This window comes from Anthonomus grandis, chromosome 2 (genome assembly GCF_022605725.1).
Source record: "Anthonomus grandis grandis chromosome 2, icAntGran1.3, whole genome shotgun sequence".
Taxonomy (NCBI): domain Eukaryota; kingdom Metazoa; phylum Arthropoda; class Insecta; order Coleoptera; family Curculionidae; genus Anthonomus; species Anthonomus grandis.
Genome location: NC_065547.1, coordinates 21,555,120 through 21,574,164, shown reverse-complemented (window position 1 = coordinate 21,574,164; position 19,045 = coordinate 21,555,120). Strand labels below are relative to the sequence as shown.

General features: G+C 33.7%; 2 protein-coding genes across 4 annotated transcripts in view; one reads left to right on the top strand and one right to left on the bottom strand.

Moving 5' to 3' along the window:
* The window catches only part of LOC126750324 (DNA-binding protein P3A2-like), a 68,915-nt gene that overhangs the window by 15,530 nt on the left and 34,340 nt on the right, over window positions 1-19,045 (top strand). The gene's annotated exons all lie outside the window — the stretch shown is intronic.
* LOC126750325 (THAP domain-containing protein 1 B-like) lies at window positions 10,663-14,336 on the bottom strand. The gene is made up of 3 exons (XM_050459898.1): window positions 13,993-14,336; window positions 12,612-12,960; window positions 10,663-12,548 (listed from the first exon to the last, which is right to left on the bottom strand). The coding sequence occupies exons 1-3, from the start codon at window positions 14,141-14,143 to the stop codon at window positions 12,416-12,418; spliced, it is 633 nt and encodes a 210-aa protein (XP_050315855.1). The 5' UTR covers window positions 14,144-14,336; the 3' UTR covers window positions 10,663-12,415.

The following is a 19,045-nucleotide window of genomic DNA, read 5'->3' as shown; positions in this document are numbered from 1 at the left end:
TACGTATTCATAATGGCCATTTTCCACTGTGAACGCTGTTTTCTCAATAGAGTTTGGTGCCATTTCTATTTGGTGGAATCCTGATGATAAATCAATTGTGGAAAAGTATGTACACCTTCCTAGTTTGTCTAGTATATCATTGATGTTTGGCAGAGGGTATCTGTCATCAATTGTTTTAGAGTTGACTCCTCTGTAGTCATTGACAATTCGCCATTTTTGTTTTCCACTTGCGTCAGGTTTTTTACTTACTATCCATATTGGACTACTCCATGGCTGGGTCTTATAATTCCATCTTTCAGCATTTTGTTGATTTGCTTTTGGACTTCTTCCTTGTGTATGAAAGGGTATCTGTATGATTTTGAGTGTATTGGGATTTCATCATGTGTTTTAATTTCGTGTTTGATTTTGTTTGTAAATGATAGTTTTTCAGTTTCTTTATGAAAAATGTCTAAGAATTCTCTAATTAATTTAAAAACTTTTGATTTTTCCTCTTTATTAAGATGGTCATGTCTTATAAATTGGGTAATATCGAGATTCTTATTAGATGTAGTGTAATTATTATGGGATATTTCTGGGTTTGAATTAATTAAATTGTCTAAATGAAAAAATTCGAAATTATCTTTATGATAATCTGGTAAAATTTTACAGTCAATTGGACTCATTAATTCAACAGTAATATTTTCATCTGTGTTATTCTGAATATCAACACGTGCAAAACCATTTTCTGCTGTGCAGAGCGTTTCTGGTATGTATAAAGAGTCATTTATTGTTCCTTCAGGTATAATTATGTCAATAGTATCATGTGTTGTCACGGGTACCTTTGTGCTTAGAATTTCGTGGGCGTTGACCGTGATTTTAAATGTGGAGTCAGGCTCGCGATATCTGAATGACAAGGTTGTAATACCGTCTGACTTTATCAGCCTTTTATGATATAGGTCAATGTTAAACATAAATTTAGTTAATTCTCGAAGGCCTAAAATACCATCATAATAGTTATGAAAATCATAGAGTATAAAATCGATCGAATCGTTTGTTTGCAATTCTGCAAAAGCTGGAATATTGGCTTTGTAGAGAACTTCTTTTTCTCCAACTCCGGTTTTTAATATAGATGAAAATTGATAGATTTTGTCAGGAAAATATTTTTCAGCTATGGAGGGTCGTAATATTGATGGATAATAGCCAGTATCTATTAACAGTTTAATTGGTGGGTTTTGAATTTCGATATAAGGGAGGCTATTAGTGACTTGTGTATTTACTTCGTATGTTATGTTAGGGTTTTCGAAGGGTTGGTAATAGGAAAATTTTCATTTTCTATTTGTTGGTCTGGAATAGGGAATGCATTCTCATCGTAAGAATATTCTGGTTCATATTCAAAATCGTTGTAATCTGTTGATGTATAGGGGTCATTTCTATTTGTTTGGTAAGAATTTAACTCATAAGGATTTTCAGTATTATTTCCATAATAATCGTCATTATCTTCACTGGGGTGGTAATTGGTTGTGACATTTTCTTCTAGATTTTTATTTTCCATTTGGAAAAGTTCTTGCGAAATGAAATTTCTTGGGCCAGATGGCTTAAAATGATTATTGGGGTGAATGTTAGAATTTGTTGGCATTGTATAAGATGTTTTGGTTGACATTGGCTCAGGTTTATCAAGGGGTGTTCGACCTGTGGGTTTGAAAACATTCTTTGGGGTACCGAAAACTTGTCGATTGGTTGGAAGAGGTCTCTGAGGCATTGGCCTAGGTTGTATTGGAACTGGACCTCATGGGAAATTTGAATTTTGACTGAAATTCTGATAACTAGGTGGAATAAAATTCTGTCTATAGTTATGTTGTTGATAAAAGTTATTATTTGGGGTTCTAAAATTATTTTGATTTGGATATTGTATATTATTATTATGATTTTTGTGTTGCGAGTTATTCTGTGAATATGCTGGTGGTTTGTGTATTAATGTTGGTTGTTTGTTATGGTTTATTGGTATAAATGGTTTGTATAAATTTTGTGTATAATGGAAGTTTTCTTCCTCTGATATCATTGTCATTGCGGTTTCTATGCAATCTGGGTTTTTTAATCGGATAATACTTTGTAAGGGGTTGTTTAATCCTCTTATAAATGTTCTTAAACATATAGTATCGTATTGTCTAAGATGAATAAGTTTTGTTTCAGCTGTCATAAAATTATCATCAAAACTATTAATTTTTTGAGCTAAAGCACTACGCAATACTTGTAGTCTTTTTGCAAAATCTAACGGTTGTTCATTCTTATTTGGGATAGCTACAAACAAATCTTGTTCAAGGCATTCTATACTACGCTTATCGCCAAAACAATCTAATAAAGCAGTTCTAATATGTGCCCAGGATAATAATTCCATACGGCAACCTACTAATATTAGTGCAGGGTCAATTAATTTCATTCTAATAGTTCTAATAAGGTAATTTTTTAAAATAGGATCTTCTTGGTTATCATATGTTTCAAATAGAAAATCTGCGGCAGAAATGAAGTTGTTAAGAGTATTAGAATCACCATTGTAAGGGTGAATTGTATCAACATACATTTTTAGAAGAGTGTAATTTATAGAATTTGATCGTGTAGTAGTCATTGTATTAGTTAACTCGGACTGTTCAGTGATTGTTTCTAAATGCGAATTTTGTTGTTGTAATTTGAGAGTTCTGAAAAATTCTTCAGCTAATGCGTCAACGTTTGGTTCACTCATAGAGTAAAAATAAAAATAATGTTATTAATAAATAACATAAACTTAATTCTAAAATTAATTTTACTACAAAATTATTTGAATCTTTCTTCCTTTACGATAAAGAGAGAGTATATTCCGATAGGATTTGCTCAAAAGAAAGTTCAATGGTAATTTCAATAATATTCAATTGATAAAGATAAATTCAAAATAAGTTTTTCAAATATATGTTTCAATAAAAATTTTAAAAATAACAATAATCTTAAAACTAACTTTCCACTCGCTCAATCCAAAGTAAGGGAAAGGGTTTGAAAGGAAATTGGCACTTACCTTTTTCCAATCAGATGAATCCCCGCGTTGCTAAGGTGCTGTGGTCGTGCTGCCAAATGGTGTTTCCACTGATCTCTCGTCTCAGAGCGATTCTGATGAGGTTTGATCTCAGCTTCCACGTTCGTATCAGGACCGAAGAGTTAAAACTCACGTTTTTACGATTGATCGTCTCGATGACGTGCAAATCTCAATCGAAAACTGCCCTGATCCTACCCGACTGCGCCAGTTATGTTTTCTGTCACGTTAATAACGTTTTAAAAAACTTTTATTTTGACAAGCCGCGATACAGTGTACTCTAAGCAAGAACGAAGATTACCTTAACTTAATATTACAAGTGATTATATAAACTAAATAATGCAAATAAAGCATGAAATACAATATAACTGAGTAAGCATATACATAAGCAAATATTATATATAGGGTGGCATAATTGTGTACATAACTAATATAAACGAACTATATAAAGTCGCTGTGTAGCAAAATATTTTTTGATTTAAGTCGTGTTTACATTTACCTTAAAATAATGTGACCTTAAAGGTTTTGCTTGCAATATAAATGAAAAATCGAGATAAAAGTAAATATTTTCCAACAGTTCTGTTTATTTTAACTAAAACTAAACTATTTTTCAGAATGCTAATAAAAGAAATTTATTCTAAGTTGTAATTATAATAATATTATAGGTATAAAAAAAATAGTTTTGCTCAAAAACAGGAACTATTGCTGGAAAGTTGTATAGTATTCTCTTTCCCTTCATTTGAATGCCAGGATCGGGAAGCACACCAATGATTTGATTCAAGGTTATATAACTGACATCAGTTTCAACAATGTAGAAAAGCATTTTTGATGCATGCCAGGATTTAAGACCAGTCACTTTGATTTCCGTTAATTTTTCATCCATAGTTTCAATTAAACACACATATTTAAGAAGAGTAGTTTTCTCTTTCTACCTTTGAACTGCACAAGAATAAATTTCCCTGTGGACAAGTCTGAACTCTCGACTGTTTTAAGCTCTATATCTTGTTTTTCCGGTTCTGCCCAATCTATTTCATCATCAGTATCACCTAGACTTATTTCTCTATCAGAACTTTCCGAATCTACAACTGGTTCACTTCTCATTTTTTTCAATTTCGGCTTTAACTTTTTGTTGTCCGTTTTCGGATTAGCCTTTTTTTTCCTTTATTTTTCTTCTTCTCTTCTGCTTCTCTTAGTATTTCCAAGACTTGGTTGGTTGTTAGTACCTCTCCATATCTTTGTTGCTTTAATCTCGGTATGACTTGTTTTTTCTCTTCAATAATATCTTCACGGCGGCTGAGTGGCAAAAAAATGTTGGTAATTTCTGTCTATTTACTGATAGACGATGACGTCGATGGTTGTGGACTATGGGTAGATGCCACTTATAATTTTTGGTAGTCAGTTGACGATGTGGAAGGCTGCTGTCGGCTTTCAGCTGACGACACTGAATGATGTTGACTACAACATGATGAAGTTGAAGGCATTTGATCATCGACCGTGGGTAGAAGTGGGTTTGGTTCAGAAATTGCAACAACAGTTGATTTAGAGGATACTGGTTGGATAATAATAGCACCGAATGTTACAGATTTCGGAGCTTTGAGGGCAGCTTCATATTTGGCCAAGTCTTCTGGTGTAAATTCATTTTGTGGGAATTTGTTTTAATCAACTGGGTATACGCCAGTATTTTTAAATCCAGATATAATATTGCTAGAAACCATAGACTCTTGCCAAGTAATGCCAAGTAATTCGGTAAATTTTTCCTTAGTTAGCCGTCCACACCCTCGTCCCATTCGTCCTTAACAAACTTCACCAATTGTTTATTCCAGTTCACCTTTAAGGGTCCGAAGACACACTTGTCCAAAGGCTGAAGCTTATCCGTAAGATGGCTTGGAAACTTTATCAAAATAATATTGTTGTGCATTGCCTCTTCAATAATTCTGACGCTCATATGACTGCTGTGACCATCATACAACAGTAGAGCTGCTTGATCTAGAAGGTTTTGGGAAGTTCGTAAATCTTTAATGTGAGGTATAAACCCTGTCGTAAACCACTGGAAAAATTGCGGCTCCTCCATCCATCCATTAGTGGAGGCCACATATATATATATGTTCCTGGATAGGCGCTATTGGAAGTCCAACGAGCCTGAACTCCAGCTCCCTTGAATTGATATCCGGCACAGGGCCTTTCCTTTCTCTCCAATTGCCCTAATACGATAGGGATCATTATTAAAACCTGACTCCTCAGCATTAAAAATAAAACTTCCTTTATCATCTAAATTATTTTCATCAATGATTCTTTTCAGGTCATCAAAAAAATTGTAGACGATCTCAGGTTTTCTAGCATCCTTCCGCAGTTTTTGCAAATGTTCCGGTTTCTTAAGAGGCAGTTGTCTGTGTCTCTTAAGAAACCGGAATCTGTATGTCTTCTCATGAATGAGTAGTACCAGTCTTCTCCCGGTACTCCATTTTTAAATGGTGTTCTTCAACCTTTTGCATTAACATACTCTCCAACCAGTTGTCTAAGTTCTGCTTTGTCACATGGTAGACCTATCGCAGTACGTGCCAATAAACATTTCACTATTTCATTTTCGATATCTGAGGATAAAACTTAGGAACGTCCACCCTTTGTCACATTTAATGGAGTCTTTCTTCCTCCTATCCTTTGGTAAATAACTGAACTAGGAACACCATAGAACGTTTCTGCTTGACAATACGTTTTATTTTTATTTTGGACATCTGCAAAGGCATTCGCAACATCTTCAGTTGTATAAGAAGGTGCTTCTTTTTTCGTACGAGTACGTAAGTACGAAGCAACTTTACACTGCAACAAGACAAAGAAATTACTCATTTTACATAAATTATCGGCGAGACACTAATTTTATCATGTCTACAATTACCCCAAAAGAGTGTATACATTTCCCCCAAGAACAAATTTATTAGGGGGAAATATAAACACTGAATTATTTTAGTGATTATAAAATTTGTCGACAGACATTTAGGCGTAAAATAGACACAATAGTATAACAAACAATGTCCAAATAAAATATCTCACTTACCTCGATGATTTGCATTCGAAAACTTCAGTGCCGAAATTCAACATAAAACCACCAAACACATCAAATTGGATCAGCCAACTAATGCAAAAAGAGCACAAACAGGAGTAAAATTTCGAGGGAAACCGAGTTCGCCCAACGTCGGCACGACTCGAATAGTGAGCTTCACGCCAAATTTGAAATCTAAATGTTGTTGTGTTTCTTATTTTAAATTTGTCTACAATTACCCCAGTTTACATTTACCCCAATTGACCCTATTGCCTCACACCAGCAGCATAATGTGGAGGCGCTCCGTCTTGTTGGACTACTATTCTTGGATATACGGCATTTTCCAAGAGATCTCGGTACATTTCTCCATTCAAATTTCCGGGCAGAAAAAACGGACCAACAATGGAACCGCCCAAGATTCTCGCCCAAACATTTAACTTCTCAGGGAACTGGGTATGAACTTCACGAAACTGGCCCGGATTTGCATTTGACCAGTAGCGGCAGTTATGACGATTTACGTTGCCATTAAGAAAAAAAGTACATTCATCTGAAAAGCAAATGTTGTAAATAAGACGCGGATTAACAGTTATCATATCACTAAGCGATTCACAAAATTGCACTCGTCTGTCAAAATCGTCCTCATTCAGTTCTTGCACCAGATGAATTTTGTAAGCATGGAATTTATTATGCTTAAGTATCCTATGAACACTACTTTTGCTTACTCCTGTACTCGTCGCCAATTTTCTGACACTTATTCCTGGCTCGGCATGAAATTGACCTAGGACAGTTATTTGCATTGCTTCATTGACAACAACAGCATTTTGAACCTCACGCTTTTTATTTAAGACACTGCCAGATTCCCTAAATTTAGCAACTATTTCTAGAACGTATTTTCTGTTGACTCGTTTTTCTGGATGAAGGTCATTAAATTCTTGTACCGTTCTATTGGTACAATTGTTATGCCGAAAGAAAAACTCTATCATCTCAACCCTCTCTGCAGTAGAATAAACCATTGCTAACAGTATTTCAACACGTAAAAGACTGGGTAATAATTTAAAACTATTTAAATAAATGCTGCTTTATGAAAAAAGTACCAATGATATTTAGCAAGCTAAATAAATTCTTCAGATACTTGTGTTTGCATTTTATTTGGTATTTTGTTTTTATTTATGATATGCTGATAAGGTGTAATAACAATAATATTAACAATACTAATAAATTTTTAATCATGTTTTAATGATCCAATAAAAAAAATTGTAAGAAAAGGTTTCAGGCATAAAGGTTTATTTAAAGCATTTTTTCCAGAATTTTATTTGGCTTTCATATCCAGAAGAAATCCATCAGTCACTCGGAAGTCACCATTTAAATTTAAAGTGAAAACGCTTTCAACATAAGGTATAACACGATCCCTCTTTCTGTTTAAGATTTAAGGGGTGCTTTCAACCCCTCGTAAAGGATTCCAGGTATTAGGTGGCCTCTTAATTAATAAGTGACCCCTTCGAAAATAGGATTTCCTTGTTCTTTTAAAAATATTATCCAAAAAAGAGTCCATAATACCTTTTTCATTTTCGCTGTTTCCGCAATTTTGACAAGCTGTTTTATCCAGAGAAATAATTTTAGCCACTTCAAATTTGGCAGTTATATTCAGAATTAAAAGACCTTTAAAATAAGGTATCATACGACCCCTCTTTCCATTTAGGATTTTAGGGGTGATTCCACCCCCTCGAAGGGGGTTGCTGGTATGAGGGTGCCTTGGTAAGGAAAAGTTGTCCCCCTCAAAAATAAAATCGACGTGTCCGAGATTTTTGAAAAAAAAATTTTTTTCATACCGTAAATAGCTCTGTTTCGTTTTTGCTGGGACACCCTGTATACAATACAAAAAGATAACCGTAATAAATAAAATTAAATTTTCTTAGCAAACTTGGAATTGCTACAAATTAATTAAAAAAACGCTTTTAAGAAAAAAAAGCAATGAATTTAAAATAGCATCCTTAAAATAAACCTCGCTTACAGCATACATTTAAAAACGAACTCAAATGAAATGATGTTTCATCAGTCAATGTCAACGACGCAACGTCTGTCAATTTTGCCAAGAAGATGGCCGACATACGATTCCCTTATAAGCTTCATATATGTGCCACTTAGATGAAGTATATACATCGAGAAAGTAAAATAATAGAGACGTCAAATGATACTTTTGGACACCTTCTTTTTGACACATAAGTAGAGACGGTAAGTAGATCCGATGGCTAGAAAGGGCGGCGTCACCGTCACGGGGACCTGATATTAACAGCTGATATTATTATTGTCGTAATTGATTGTCATACCTCTCAATGTTGTTTATCTAGTTTTTGGTTCTTTCTAAATTTTAATTATTAATATTAAATTGTAATACAATCACTCTTATTTTATATTTTACTTGCTAGAAATCAAGTTACTAACAAGTAAAATGTAATATTAGGATAATAATGTGATATGTAAAGGGTTATAATTTAGACCAATTTGTGCATTTGAAACCACATTTTACTCTTTGAACAAAACCTTAGCTGATGATTTTAAACTGAACATATTTTAAAATTAGTCGAAATTTTTTATCGATTTTTTCCCACAATCCAAAAATTTTATTCAGCTGACAGCTTAGTTTTTGCTTTTTTTTTTTTGAAGTTTATCATGGATCATAATACAATATCCCTTTGCGCAGTAATATAAAAAATTTATATATTTTCAAAAGGTGAAATATAAGAGTAAAATTGTATTTTTTTAATGTGCTCAGAAACGTTTGAAAACTCGCAGATTTTTGCTGAATATCTCTTCGTTTTCTCTAATAATTTGCGAGATATATTGGTCATGAATGTGTAGTACTTGCACGCCTTAAATTTAAAATCCCCGCCTTATACTGAATTCGAATATCGCGCGTTTTTCTTGGCATGATTCATTCGGTATTTCAACTACCTGCGATATCGATTTTCCATATTTATTTCTCCAATAGTTCCAATGCCTGCAAAGGGTGCGCTGTACTCACGGCGTAAACGTGATGCCATGTGGTATACATGTGAATAACTGCTTTACTTATTTTACTTTCTCTATAATGGCGTATACAGGTCTGGCTGGTTAAGCACCGGTCATAGGCAATTCAATACCGTATTAAATAAATGGAAGTATCAGTGGTGGATCGCGCCGCGTCTAGGGAAAGTCGTAACTTCTCCTCCACAAAGCTGACAGCAGAGAGGATGTTCATTTTATCATTTTTGGCGTTGGTGCTTTGCTTTGGTTTAGTCGCTCCCTACCAGCCGGAGAGTGCAGTCCGATGCCTACTTAACCAGAGAAAAATTACGATAGCTAGCATATCAAAACTCAATTATTTTTCCATATTTTTTGCCACAAAGCGAAATAAAATTGGTATTCTGATAGATAAACTAAAACATTCTGCAGAAATGAAAGGGTCCTGTTACAAGGAAAGTGAACCTCAGCCACACTGCAAACAGCAATTTCTCGAAGTTCCCTTTCTGGCCCCGACTGTCAAATAGATGGCTCTTCGACATTATAATGGCATTTACTATAATCTTGCACACAGCCATCCCTATCAAATTTTGCAACGATTGCCGTGATCGTAGAACGCACCGGCACGGGTTTGTTTGGCTATTCAGGCAAATTCAAGGCAAATCTACCGACAATATCCGCGACTGAATTACCCGAGTAAACCATTTAATAATTTGTGTTTTTTGCTCAACGGTATAAGTAGACATGTTTTGTTTGTTAACACGCAGCAGAATTAACCAGTACCTAACTTACGCTCACTCAGCGGTCGAAAGATTAATGTCTAAGGTCGTAAGTAAAATGATGAATTAAGTCTAAGGTCGAATGTTCTTGTGCATCCGCCCGGCCTGCCCGGCCATCGCGTGACGTAATGCGGCAGACAAGGTTCTCAGGCGCGATGCATAATTAGATGGTATATTTGATATTTCTGCGATTTTTTGAAGGATACTAGATATTTTTGGTACATAATAATTAGTATTTAATAGTTATTAAATTAATTAATACATAATATTATTAATTAGTAGGTACACATTATTTATTGTTTGCCAATTATACAAGTTCAAAAGCCTTGTGTTTTTATATTAATGAGAAATAAGTATATATCACAGATATATTTAGTTTATTGTTTTAGTTGAATTAATAACACGGAAATCTGGTCAAAATTTTTGACTTTATTTTAGATGTTCATTTAAGAAAGTGAAGCTTTCGGAACAATTTTGTTCCTTCTTCAGGACTAAAAATTAATTAAATACTATACCTAATAGTGTTTATATTAAAGGCCTTTTAAAAATTCTTACCTAAGTTGTAGAACTACATTTTAATATAACTTTTAAACATTGTAAAAGTTATTTCGCAATTTTGATAAATTAAATTGTTTAATCTTTTATTAATTCAAATGTAATAAACACACATTGTGCATAATAATGACCTGAAAAAATTAGAATTTGACATTTGGCCTTCGAAATAGTTTTAAAAAAATGTTTTATCATAGCAGCAAATATTTTAAAGCAGATACCCCAGAGACAAGGCCGTGCAATACAAAAATGCAAAATTCAATTTTTAAAGCATAATATTTATTTAGAGGTGATCAGATTTTCGATTTAAGTTACAATCTCTATACCTAATAACAAAATACCAACAGAAAACATTTAAACCTAAAAATAAAAAAAGTACAAATACAACTAAATAGTTAAGTATATTATTTTTTTAAATTTGTAATTTTAAACTTTTTTTTATCTAGTTTCCTTTGAGAGTTTTTGAAACTTATTTTTCGGGTTAGGTCTCTCAGTCTTATATATGTCCTAGTTCGACTGAGACATAATACTACCTCAAGTGGAATACTTGTATTCACTTTAGACAATGTCCGTTCTGCCAGCTCTTTAAATATATGTTTTTCCTTAGAAAGAGATGTCCCATGCATTTGAAAAAACTCTAGTTTCATTTTTTGAGCTAGCTCCCATAGCTCATTATTTGGAGTAAATAGTGACCTCCTAGAGATTACCTGCAGCCAATCTGGTATCTCGTCCACATTTAAAAAATGTCTTGTGGGCTCACCCAAATTAAATTTGTTTTTAAATTTATAAGCTACAAAACCAGCAATGTATTTTAAAGATTCGTTATGAATCTTTTCTTTAACTTCAAAGTTATCTAATAGTGATATCATTTCACTCTCAGCTGATTCTTCTTCTTCAAGATATAAAGGTACGGTGAATGACTGAAATAAATGGTTCCAGGTCGTCCCGTAGGTTGTTAGTCTTATTCACTGGCTCGTCCTACTTTCCAACCAAAACTGAAAACACCTTCTGTGTTAAGCAAAAGTCTTCATTTCTATTATTCACTTCATATGCAGTGGCTTCTTCTTGTTCAATGGTGTTTCTGTTTTCAGTAAATATTGCTGCGGAGTTTTTCCCGAGAATATACCATCTAAGTCGATATTTTAAATCTAAAGGAGACGGATGATCATTTCGACCCCCCATTCCTCTAATATAAGAGAAGAAATTCTCGAGAACATCTTGATTTAAGCGAGAAGTTACAATATATTCGATATTATATTTATTTTTAAGGTAATCATACATTTGTACAAGGGAGCTATTTGAAAGTAATATGCCTTTTTGGAATTGAATAATTGACTTGTGTTTACCTACTCTTAAGGACTTAATAAACTCTGACATTTTTAAAAGTAAATCGGTTTGATTTTTTATATCGGTACCGTAAGCGTTTCTAGCAGGAGAATTAGCTGTAAATTTAGAGCGTGAATTCATTAAATCAAACCCGTCATTAAATAATTTTACAATATCTGAGACATACTTCCAATTGCTGTTTTTAGGCATCGCAGGGATGATGAAAAAAGCAATTTTTTTTATGTCCGACATTTAATTCTTTCCATAGGGACATGTTTCCTGTGCCCATATCACTTGTAATTGCTACCACTCTAAAATGTGACTCATATAATTGAAAAATTATATTGTTGAGGATATCTTTAGTCATTCGCTGATCAAAATTATAGTATATAGGCTGCTTCCAATTGGAAAATAGCCCCCTTATCATAACTGTCTAACAAGCTTTAAATCTGCTGCCTTTTTTTTCATAACTGTAATAACACTCTTTAAACAACTCTGGTCAACATTAATATCTGTAACCCAGTTCCCTAAAGTTGATAATGCTGGTAATGGAAAATTGTTGGCTTTTAAGTATCTATATGCCTTAGGGCTGACATTGCGTAAGGATATAGCCGATGCTATGTCTTCTGCAGACCAATACACTCGCTTATCACCTCCAACATTTTTTAGTTTTTTTATTTGTCCCTAAGTGAACACCTTTGACAATATTTCTTCGTAGTTCTTTACTGTTTCATGGATATTTTTTTCTAACTCATTATTCTGAACTTCTAGTACTCTAATTTTCTCTTCAAGCTGAATTATTTTTGTTTCCATCGACCTGAAAATAAATTAATAAATGAAAGCTGGAATAATGACTTATTTAGGAAAGACATAAACTCACTCAATAATTGTGGATTGCTTCAATTGAATATTATGATCAGGTTCATCAGATGTGTTCATATTAATATTATTTCCAGCTATGTTTTGAACTTCACTCTCTAGTTCACAAACAGTTGTAGAGCTCGTAGATGCCTTTAGAAGATCTTCAATTTGTTCTTGTCGCTTTCGTTTAACCATGCGCATCTCCCTATTAGTACTAGTAGCAGATCTCTTAAAACTCCCAGGAAGATGTAATGTTGGCACGGAATTGGACTTTAAATGGTGTGCATTTTTGGGAGTGTAATTTAATAGCTTTTCTCTCAGAGGTATTTCAAAGCAGTCTTCTTTAAAATGGACTGAACATATTCGTGCTAAAATGTTAAAATAAATATTAATTTAAGGGTATACAGTGCGTCCCAAAAGTTATGTCTAAATTCATTTAAAATTCAGGGGTGTGTGCGAAAAAAAAACCTTCGGACACGTCGATTTTTGTTTTTGGTTGCGCATCTTTTGCAATAAAAACTTTGTATACAGGGTGTCTCATGTAGCCGTGGCCAATACCAACTTTCTTATTTTAAATAGAACAGCCTATATGTAATAAAATTTTTGGATTCTACACAAAATTATAAACATTTTGGTGTATCACATGCCCTAGTTTTATTTAACTGTTTTTAAATACAGGGTGTTGAAAGAAACAATTTTTATAATTTTAAGAGACTCTGCAACCAATACCATTAAAGATAGAGAAAAACGGCTTTTACTTTCCTATCTTAACTTTTTAATACCTATCTTTTGAGATACATGCCAAACATGACACCTATCAATATTTTTGACAGATTTTTCTGACAAGTTTCATATTTGACATGTATCTCAAAAGAAATCCGTTTTTCTCTATTTTTAAGGGTATTGGTTTTAAAACTTCTTAAAGTCAAAAAGTGTTTTTTTCAACACCCTGTATTTAAAAACAGTTGAATACAACTAGGGCATGTGATGCACTAAAATGTTTATAATATTGTGTAGAATCCAAAAATGTTATCACATACAGGGTACTCTATTTAAAATAAGAAAGTTGGTATTGACCACGGCTACATGAGACACCCTGTATACAAAGTTTTTATTGCAAAAAATGCGCAACCAAAAATAAAAATCGACGTGACCGAGCGTTTTTTTTTCGCATACACCCCTGAATTTTAAATGAATATCAATCATAAAAATTTACTCCTATACAATATTAAAATATTTAGGAATAAAATTAAGTCTTAAAATAAATGTAAGTCTTTTCTAATACCTGAGAAAATACACGTACATATGTATATAAAGTAAGTAAACTACCTTCTACTAATTTTTTGTATCATGTATAGGTATTAAGTACTTATACACATACGAGTATAGTACCTACTTACCATTTTTAAAGTTTATTTCATCTTCTTTATGGCAAGCATTAGCCCACTGTTTTGGAAAATTTCTGTCTTTAGGAAATCTAAAATATTTTATATTGGTTCCTTTTGTAACTCGACTGTAGTTTTTACATGTAGCCACGGCACAACTAGACATTTTGATAAAACAAAAAACAACTTAATAAAATAATGACTTATCTAATTTTAAATTCACTTCTAATATAAATAAATAATAATACACAATAACCACGTAACACGTAAATAAATAAAACTCGCCAGCTTCCAAAAATTTCAGAAAAACTATACAAACAACGTCGTAAAATGAACCGAGAAAGTGATAGGAATTGGACGGTAATCAGACGCTGCTTGCCAGACTACGTCATTGCGCGAAATGAATCAATTGGTGTCGAACGAGGAACATACCGTTGTGAGTGTATCGTGATCCCGACTCGACAAAATTAAGCCGCTGCGCCTTGCCGGCCTAACTTGTTTTTGTCGCACCAATCAGAGTCGTTCGTGCCCGATAGTTATGTGGAGGGGTGTAAGTACATTTCAATCCTATGACCGGTCGTTGCTAAGCCATACCTGTATATAAAAAAGTGGATTAAAAAAGGATTTAAATATGATTGTTTTTAAGTCAAAAATCATGAAAGTTTCATATATTCATACATCATTCATCATATATTCTATACAGTAGATTAGTCTCATATATAGTGTCCCAAAAGTATGGACACACCCAAAAATCTTGGGAAATATGGGCGCTAGAAAAAATCTTTAAATACAAAAGTTTTGGGGAGTCAATCAGTGCATCTGATGGTGACCTTAAACTTGACCTTGAGCTTGACCTTCAAGGTTATTTAAAGGTCAAAGCTATTTTTTTTAATCGGAACCCCTATTACCCGGATTCTGAAAGAGCGGAAAATTTTACGTCCGGGTATGTATTGAGGTATGAGGTTGAAGTAATCCCGAGAGGTCAAATAATGACTTCTTAAAAATCTCGCGAGTTCAGTGGTAAAAGAAAACAAATAAAGGTCATACCCTAGGTAAGTCTTAACTAGGAACCCAACGGTGACCTTGGATTTGACGTTGAACCTCATTTTCAAGGTCATTTGAAGGTCGACCTCATTTCTTCAAATGGAAATCCTTATTTTTGTTACCGGATTCGAAAGAAGCGAGAAATTTCACGTATGTATAAGGTGTGTTGAACAAGGGATGTAATTGTGACCTTCAATTTGGCCTTGACCTTGACCTTTATTTGATGGTCAACTTGTTTTTTTAAATAGAAACCCCTATTTTTGACACCGGCAATCGATAGAGCGGGAAATTTTACGTTTAGATATGTAGTAGTTAGGTCACAGAAAAACTTTGATCTTAAGGGTTACTCCAAGGTTATTTACCCTCAACAAGGTATTGAGATACCTTTAAATATTTTTTCGATCGGTAAAGTTTTTATTTTTTTAGTTTTCAACGAGGAATGCGGTAGCCATCTTCAACTTTACCTCCAACTCGACCTCCACTTGACCGTCAAGGTCATTTCAAGGCATGCTCTTGCACATCAGCCCTGAAATGTTTTCATCGCTTTTTCATCGAAGTCACATTTTCAATGCTTAGTCAAATGTTAGTTCGTACTATTTGACATTTAAAAACTTTAGTGAATATTCCTATTGTATAATTTTCGATTTTGAAGTTTTTCCATCTTCTTTATTTTGAATTTGGTCTATCAAAGCATTCATTCTGTTTTCTATTATTACTTTTTCTTTTAAATTCTCAACTTATTCTTAATTTCGTATTTTCATTTAAATATGAATCATCTTACAGACCATAAACGAATAACCATTCTCATGATGAGAGGATGGTTATTCGTTCTGGGCATCAGAGAATCCACATCGGTTTTTGGAATCACATACGCAACATCCACAAAAACTAAATGTTTGGGCAGGTATACTAAACGATAGAATAGTAGGGCCGTTTTTTATAGAAGGAAATTTGACAGGAGAAAAGTACCTATAAATGAGATTGCCGGTGCCAATTTTAACACCACTTACTTCCAACAAGGTGGGGCTGCCCCTCATTATGCAATAAATGTGCGTAATTATTTGAACGAAACATTTCCAGTACGAGTGATTGGACGCAGAGGAACTATTGAATGGCCTCCTCGTTCCCCTGACATGTCGCCACTTGATTATTTTTTATGGGGCTACGTCAAAAACAAAGTGCATGCTACAAAACCTGCAAAATTGGAGGATTTACGATAACGTATTATTGACGCGATGCAGGCAATCCCAAATGATATGATTCAAAGGGCAGTTTCAGCATTTTATGATCGCATGGGGCATTGTCAACTAAAAAATGGAGGACATTTCGAGCAAGAACTTTAAATGGTAACTCACGATTTTTTAAAGATTTTTCATCTTGCCTTCACCGACTGGACACTAGACTGTCTTGCCTTCACTGGATGGACACCAGACTGTCTTGCCTTCACCGGCTGGACAGCACCTCAATCGTGAGAGGCAAGGGAATTCACGTTAATCAAGCACCGTAAAGGAAACAGATCTTACTACGTCCACGTCGTTGTTTCTGGGTAATGCTCAAAGGAAGAATAAGGACGATATTCAGGTCATCATTTTAAAAAATACTGTCTGAATGTAAAATGGTTTCTGGTACAAAAACTGGGATTCCCGATTAAAAAAATCAGTTGACCTTGAAATGACCTTGACGTTCATGTTGCTGGAAAGAGTTTTTCGTTTTCTAACTTTAAGATATAAAGAAATCATTAATTCAAATTTTATTAAAAATCAGGATAGACCGCAATGTCTTTCGCTATATTTACCTTTTCTTTGCTTAGTAATACAGCAGACATTAGCTTAAGTCTGGGAATGGATTGAATTTTTAAAGGATTTACCCCGAATTTAGCGTAAATTATAAATATTTTCGATACCGGAATGTTACAAGGGCACGAAAATAATTAACTCCGGTATGGATGATCCCGCTTGCATCGCAAAAGACATGCTCTACTCTAGAAATGATATCTGAAGTAATTCGATGGAGAATTTTTATATTTGCCAACTGAAGAAGTTAATTCTTGAAACTGTTCCAAATTTATATTATTTCCTCATTAGGTTCATCATCCCATGAAATTTCCTCTAGCCAAAGGTGCTGTTGAAGGGAATTTACCAGCAAGGTAACAGAGGATATAAATCATAGAGGATTCTGCTAATCTTAGGTCAGATAGCACGCTTCGTGCACGGTCTACCACTTGATGGATATGAGTAGAAAAATACGGTTTTCGCAGGATACCACTTTAAACCAAGAATTTTTATAACCATACCTTTTTTTGACAAAATAACAAGCCTATTTTTTAAGTTTAAAACAGCATCTTTTTATAATTTCAAGAAATTGAGTTGGACGGGTAATCATTCATATTATCTTTTCGCAAAACTTCTGCAGATACTAGGAAATTAGATTGTTCCAGGTTTATAAGTTCTATCAAGGTACGTAATGCTAAAAAGGGTGAAGAACAGTTGCCGTAATAATCATTTTGGGCAACTAAGGTCATATGACCTTTCTAGTTTCTCATAAACTCTGAATTTTAATTAAAAAGTTTTAAATTAAATTTAAGTAAAATGAATCTGCGAGAAGGGGAGTTTTTCAGGAATTATTACTGTCCGTTAGGGGCAAATTGCGAATATATTCCCAATCTTTAAAATTGATAACAACTTTAGATTGTCTGGAATATAAATCAGGGAGTATAAAAGCATCAACATTTAAAGTTGGTTTCGGTTGATCTCAAGGGTTGAGAAACAATAACTCGACTAGAAGTTTTCATTCGGCTTAAACCTTATATCCAATAGGAATTAATCAAAGGTTTCGACATAAGGTCTTCTAAGGCGCTTGATAGTCTTCAGTGATGAAGTCTGTCATGCTCCCATACTCAAGTAATAAGTAACTAAAATTTGCATATGTTGACAAGCTTATCTAATATATTTAAAATTAAATATATGAGCCGATGGTATTTCTGGCGATAAAATAGATAAAAAATTTCGCCGAATTGCCAATTTAATTCGGTAGAAGAAATGGACTGTATATTTTGGTATAATTTAGACAACTACCGAAATCAAATGCTCGACATAAAAAAAATGGAAAGGCATATGTGGTTCCTCAATTTCGTGCAGCCGGGATCCCTGTTATGGCAATTTAGAACAACCACCTTATTATGGCACCTTACCACCACCTTACGATCATTTAGCACAGCACTTTATGTTTTTAATTGTAATTTGCAACTTTAGTGCATAAGCTAATAACTCAAAAATCGATAGTGGCGACTGGTTGGATTTTTCAAGCAGCCATTGCTTTTAAGACTGTCTTGCGCCTACGGGATCGACGTGACATCGTCATGTCAAAAGTTTTTAATATTTTATTTTCAGAAACTATGAAAATAAAGAAATGAAATACCAAAATCTTTTAAAGCAACGCTTTTGCTAAAAATATGTGATTACTGTGCATGAGACGACAAGCGGTTAATGTCTCCTTCAAAGAAAATTCCACTGACTTTAAATCAAAGCCTTAAGTCATGAAGGCACCTTAATATATTACTCAACTGCTCAGCCGCTAATGTAGCCTGAAGAACGGATCCATTGATGATATTAGTTATAATATAGTAGCTTTTTCTGATGTCATTATATTGTATTTTATGCTATTTAAAAAAAGTCTACATGGCTTTGGCTTTAGATACAAGACATCCAAAATTTTCATAAACATGCATAAGTAGCATGAAATACGGAAAAAGTATAGGCTTAGGTTCGCTAATTTAACTACGGCATATGAAGGAAGTCGAAAGTACCAAAAAAGGGATGTAATAAAAAAAGTAATCAAACAGAAAGGAATAATAATATTGAGCTGACATAATAATTACGCTGACATGCTTATTAACAATTGACTCAGAAGCTCCTCAGTTAAATGAAATGAGTTATATACGCTTAATGGTACTTAATTTTATTGTTCCAAATTTTATTCTCTACTATCCATTTAGGAAATTTATTATGAAGGTTTTCACATTTAA

Bases quoted from the DNA above. Each gene is read 5' to 3' on its own strand.
- LOC126750325 (XM_050459898.1), bottom strand. From the start codon at position 14,143: ATGTCTAGTTGTGCCGTGGCTACATGTAAAAACTACAGTCGAGTTACA. The intron at 12,961-13,992 runs GTAAGTAGGTAC...TTAACATTTTAG, and splicing joins TGAAATAAACTTTAAAAATG to CACGAATATGTTCAGTCCAT. The intron at 12,549-12,611 runs GTGAGTTTATGT...ATTTATTTTCAG, and splicing joins AAGCAATCCACAATTATTGA to GTCGATGGAAACAAAAATAA.